Source organism: Trematomus bernacchii, unplaced genomic scaffold (assembly GCF_902827165.1).
Source record: "Trematomus bernacchii unplaced genomic scaffold, fTreBer1.1, whole genome shotgun sequence".
NCBI lineage: Eukaryota > Metazoa > Chordata > Actinopteri > Perciformes > Nototheniidae > Trematomus > Trematomus bernacchii.
Window position 1 is genome coordinate 22,154,045 of NW_022987739.1, and position 6,000 is coordinate 22,160,044.

The 6,000-nt window shown below is 38.4% G+C and overlaps 1 protein-coding gene across 1 annotated transcript in view; it reads right to left on the minus strand.

The window, feature by feature from the left end:
• Positions 1–5,424, minus strand: part of gmds (GDP-mannose 4,6-dehydratase) — a 171,889-nt gene extending 166,465 nt beyond the window's left edge. The window contains exon 1 of the mRNA XM_034146121.1: positions 5,197–5,424. Coding sequence (XP_034002012.1) covers positions 5,197–5,295 — 99 coding nt within the window. The 5' untranslated portion in view covers positions 5,296–5,424. The remainder of the gene's footprint in view (positions 1–5,196) is intronic.
• Positions 5,425–6,000: the final 576 nt, after the last annotated feature.

The window sequence follows — 6,000 nt, forward strand, 5'->3', positions numbered from 1 at the left end:
GAAGGACAACTCAGACTTACAAATTAAAAAAGACCAAAAGAGGGGGAAAGGACAGAGGGGGGGAAAAAGCTGATGTTGATGTTAGACTAAATCAGTCCATGTGTCTGAAAAATGTTAACAATGTTCTTTCATCAGATCTGCTGTCGTTAGCGCCAATCAACATTCCCATCATCATCATTATCACATCATCATCGAGTGGTTTCATTTAGAGGATGGATATGCATCAATATCAAAAGGTTGCACTGGGGTGTGTGTGTGTGTGTGTGTGTGTGTGTGTGTGTGTGTGTGTGTGTGTCAGTTTCAATTCAGTACTGCCGATACAATATCTGACTTATCTATAAGACACAAAGGTGTGTTTGTTTTACTAAAAAACATTCTCCATACCTTTTTTGCTCACTATATTCATCTATATTTGTCCATTGTTGTGTCCATCCACCCAGCTGTCCTTTCTGGATCAAGCATTAGGTCTGTAAATGTCATGATTTTCCATAGCACAAGTTTAACAAATCAAATTGCTTGTTTTGTCTAAACAACTCTGAACTCCAAAGATATTCAGTGGTCTTTCATTTGGAAGAAGAAAATGCAAATGTTCACATTTAAGAAGCAATAACCGCTGGATTTGGGGCATGTAACGGGTACATAATAAACAATGTGCAAATAAACAATGCATTCAAGTATAGCCTGTTTCACTATTAACCCTATAATCAGACCTTCAGCTACAGAGATGAGAAGAAGAGAGTATGTGATGTCTTTAAACCCCAGCACTATGAGTTTAGTACCCCCTGCTGGCGGAAGAGAATGATTTGGGCTCTTTACCAATAGCATTACTAGGACCGCTCGGTGACCTTAATACCTAATTGGGTTTAAATCATCTGCATATCATTAAAGCAAAAATACCTTACAAAAATTAAAAGAGTGTAATGTGTGACTGGAGGAATTATTCAGGTATTTATGCAAACATTGAGTTCATGGCCAAGTATTTATTTATCATTGTGTGTGAAGTGAATTACAAATAAATCACTTTAATGTGCTTTCATTAGACCGCAATGAGAAGCTGCGAAACACGCCACTGCTCTGCAATTAGGCCTAATATGGTTTAATGACCCTGTGATCACATGTGCATACACATACACAGTAACACAGCAGTAAGTAGGAACAGTTGCTTTGCAGTCTGGATCTCTCCTATTGACTCAAGCACAGGCTCAGGCGTGCATAAAAAGAGCTTCCTGGTGTCAATACAAATTACTGTAATCTTGAGTTTGATCACTGAATGTAAAGTATTTATTAAAAAACAATTGATTTAAAATACATATCTATGTGTTCGCTGCAGCTGAACTGACATCTATATCTGTGGAAGTTACGAGACTTCATCCACAGCGGAAATCAACCTTTAAGGAGCCATCAGCAGCCATTATGAGCAACAGAGGAGATGTGTGCACGGATTCTTAGCTTTATGATTATTATTGCTGGCACTTGCTTGGATTCTATCCTGTGCTGCTAACAGAGGGAGGAAAGAATGAGAGCGGTATCAAGCGGTAACAAAGAATAAAGAAAAGAGGCTTGTAGGACGAGCATCAATCACCTCTGAGGGGCCGTATCACAGCGCAGCGTTGTTTTCCCAAATGGAGCAGCTCAAGAAAAGCGCGTGAAGCTCAAAGCCAACACAAAGTTGAACAGAGAGGCAAGACCTGTCCTGTCCATAACCCCGGATCGTAAAACATCACTATCAGCACGGCTATTAACTGTGCCTTGGCACTCAGGTGGTCTCTCATACCTCACACCATCTCACCCCAATACTTCACACTGAGAAGGCAGTGAGAAACATTCAGACTGAGCAGCATGCTGCCATGAAATGTATGAACAGTAGTTAGCCAGCCGATTTATGGCATCACTGTGACCCCGACACCCCGCTAGTGACTCCTGAGATGGTCTAAACAGATGCCTGGACCGGTGGTATAAAAATGAATTAACACTGTTATGTTTTGTCTTCTTTTAAAGACAGTGAAGGGAGTAGAAGCTTTCTGAAGTGCTGCTTGACAAACGGAATGTGAGATCTTGAAAATGACTTTTCAAGACCTCTGATTCTCGGGGGGATACTGGCTGCATTCTGGGATCGTCCACCTCAACCATGAAACAATCCCCAAGTCTCTGCTTAATCCCTGCAGCTAATTTGTTTTTGTTTTTATTTGGAAATTGACACTTTGAAACGGTCATGCTGTTCTTCTCACACACAACTACAACAAAAAACTGTTTACACACACTTGTCCACATACACACCAACAAAGACCCACAGAGGCAAATGTCTCTGATATCTTCATGATGTGTCAACTTGTTTAAGAAGAAGCCATGCCGTAAAATTCAAACAGTGTTATGTAGTTAAAAATATTATAGAATCTTATTTCTAGGTATGTCAAAAAAAATAATGTATCTCAAACCGTTTGTCTGAATATCTATTCACCCTGATACCGTTCCCATTTTAGCGCCTGTCTCTTTAAACCCCTTCCGAGAAAGCCCAGTCTGCTCTGATTGTTCAAAGTTCTAATCTAGATCAGTAGGTGGAGATACTCAGACTGTAGGTGGTATATACAAATAAGACGGCATGTAAGATAGGAAGGAAAGAGAAAAGTGAAGTTATTGTGAAAGTGCCTTGAACTTGCCTTCTCTCCAATATTCAGCAGCAAAATGAAGTCTGATTGTATCGAAGTCTTAAAAGAATTACCCTACTTCTTACTTTATGTATTACACCAGAAAATGTTTACTGAAGAGTTTATAATCTCAATGGTTAGTTTTAACTTTGTATATTGTTCTCATATTTAGAGTAAAATGCACGATAAATTGTGAAAGGGATAGTGAATCTGAATTTCTAGCAACGCCATTACATAATTCTTGATTCAAGAAGAGGCAATATAGATACAATCTTCATGTAGCCGATCTGATTCTTAATCCAATATGAATATTGATTTGTATACTTTACCATATGTATTAATAGAATGTTTAAGCCATATTAAATTGCATCTGGAACGTCTGACAAATTATAGTTGACACACAACAGAGGAATATCTTGCATGAAAAGATGCTTTAAAAAAATCGGAATTGCATCACAGTTAATAAACAAAACTGTTTTTACAACAGAATTGCCCATAAGGCACTATTATGTTGTGTCATTTTTGTTTTCTTTATTATTGAGGATTTATTCATTACTGAGCATTTGGCCATAAAGCAAGATAAAGTGTGATTAATCAAAAAAATACACAAGGAAAGAAATAACATGAAAGCAGTAAAGAAAAATAACCTGTCAAACGTATAAGCAGCACTAAACGAGATAACACTATGTGTCAAGCAAATATCCACTGACAATATCGCATAAACTCAATCTAGAATTGACGGAAAGAAATATCACATTTTGAACTTCCTTACTACAATCAATGTTTTATCCGCAGTCGCTAAACCCGCTGAATGGACTTTGGCATATTTGACTTTCAGGGTGTGCTTTTCATGAATTATGGGTACTTGTCCTTTCTCCATTGTAACCATGAAAAACAACTTAACACACTTCATGCAAAGAAACTGCAACAATGGAAGCCATAGAGTAAGATGATAGCAAACACCCATGACAACATCATCACTCTAGTTTTGTCATTTCACCATCATGTTCATGTCATGCACCAGTAAGGCCAGTTCTGCCATGCCGACACTCCTCTCTGGAGATGCTTTGTTCGGGTCCTGATTGATCCTTTAGGTGAAAGTCACACTGACCTTTTCTAAAATGAGAAATGTTCCACACCACAGTAGCAACGTACAGTCAAACAGTAAGTCATAAAGTCAATTTGGTACTTGCCCTCCCAACAATGACTCAAATGACTGCATGGATGTGAAAGGTGTCACCCCCAACTCTGTAGTTCCACACAGTCCTGTGCAGCTTAATGGTAGCTTTCTGCTAACATTTTCTAAGTGTTCCTACTATTTTCCTAGCGCCAATTCATGCCGCAACAGGCAGCTGTTTCCAGCAAAAAAAGCTCTAAAACACAACTTTTTAGAATTTGTCCATGGCATCAAACTGCAGATAGACACAATGCATAACTTGTGATCGATAGTGTAGCATTTAGCAGCTAAACATTCAGATATTTCCCTCAGGAGTTGCTGGTCACATATGCCACACCAAAAACAAGCAAATGTTGTTTCACATCTGCTGTGTGTGTGTAATATGTGCTTACAAATTCCATGAATCAACCTAAACATTTTGTTCAGAGCCTGTTCCTGCTCCCAACTGGATAAAACAATCCATTATTGCAGGTGTAACCACTGAGTGTAAGAGTATGTTTGAACTGATTGGGCCAGAGTCTGTAATATCCATTACACATCTGTTATATTCACTCACAGAAGATTCCAGTTTTCAACATTTACTATGAAAATAATGTATGTACGTTTAGGTGTGCAAAGCTAGGAACCAATAAAGGCCCAATTAAACAGTAGCTGTTGGGCATTAACAATACAATAGTCCTACTAGGAGGCTATCAAGCGATAACAATTGAATATATTCAAATAATACTCCTGATTAGTTATCTATAGTATTGTTATCTCTGATTTTAGGACAGAAGTAGGCAGGGTGATTGTAGTATTTATTTGTTAACAGGCTTTCAAATTATTGTTGCAGCTTTGATGACAGAGTGTTTAGCTATGTTGAATATAGTTTTCTGTTCAGTGGCAAACACGTCATTCTACAAATCTTGTGCACCTGTGGCACACCTGTGAAGATGTTGAATACATGAAATACACAACTAAATACACAATAATGGAAATGTGTGTCATATTTATATTATTGTCTAAGACTTTTATATTGGAATTATTTCTACTTTTTAAGAAATGCATCATTTTTTCTCATTTTATCTTAAGAAAAGGAAACACTAACATTGATGTTGGTGGTAAAACAGCTCGAGGCATTATTTAGCTAGCTTAAGACAATGTAAGGGATCAGCATACATCAGGTTAAAGGTTAAGTTTTTATGGGAAATTGAGTTTCAAAAGTGACAGACACTCTCTATGAATCATGGAAAGACTTGAGTTTTTAGTAGCTGACACAGGTATAGACGCCAGGAAAACGTCTCCCGTTACAATGCATCACGACGAAGGAGATGTCAAGCTGTTTTAGAGCAACAGTGTAGCTAACGTGAGATACTGCTGGGGTATGAGCGTTACCTGTCCGGTGATGCCGGTGATAACGGCCACTTTCCTCTCCTTCTTCAGCTCTCCTTTCACCTCGGAGCTAACGCTAGCAGGCTCGGAGCACAGGGCCATCTCTTCTCGTCAAAAAGGTTTAACAACGACCTAAAAAACCTGTCAGTGCAGAGTGTTTACAGTTTACCGACGAGCCTCCTCAGCATCCGTAAACCAAACTACACGCCGTTACAAAGCAAAATACGTAGCAGGAAGCGGCCGTGAAATTAGCCAATAGGAAGAGAGCAGGTGGAACAGAGGAGAGCGCTTTGTTAAAGAAGGCAGAGTGAGTGAGAGGGCTGTAGGTCCGTAGACACAGCGCCCCACGAAGGATGGAGGCAGACACTGCTTCCTGAGTGGCTATTTACAAGACCCTTTACTTGAGAAAAAGTAAAAATACTATGGTCTTGAAATACTCCATTACAAGTAAAGGTCCTGAATAGGGAATTGTACTTAAAAGTACAGAAGTATTAGTAGCAAAATGTACTTAAATTATTAAAAGTAAAGGTAATCTGTGAAGAATGGATCTTTCACAGTTTTATATTATTATATAATATTGTGTTATTAACTTATTATGTTTTTGATCACTACCAAACGTAAACGTTGAGCCTATTTTAGTAACCAGTATCTATTAGTGTTATATAATATAATGTATTGGAGTAAGAATTACAATATTTGCTTGTAAAATGTACTGGAGTAGAAGTATAAAGTAGCGTCTAGGGGTGGGCGGATCGATCCCAAAATATCGATACTTCCGATATTACGTTACGTTTCAAAATATCGATA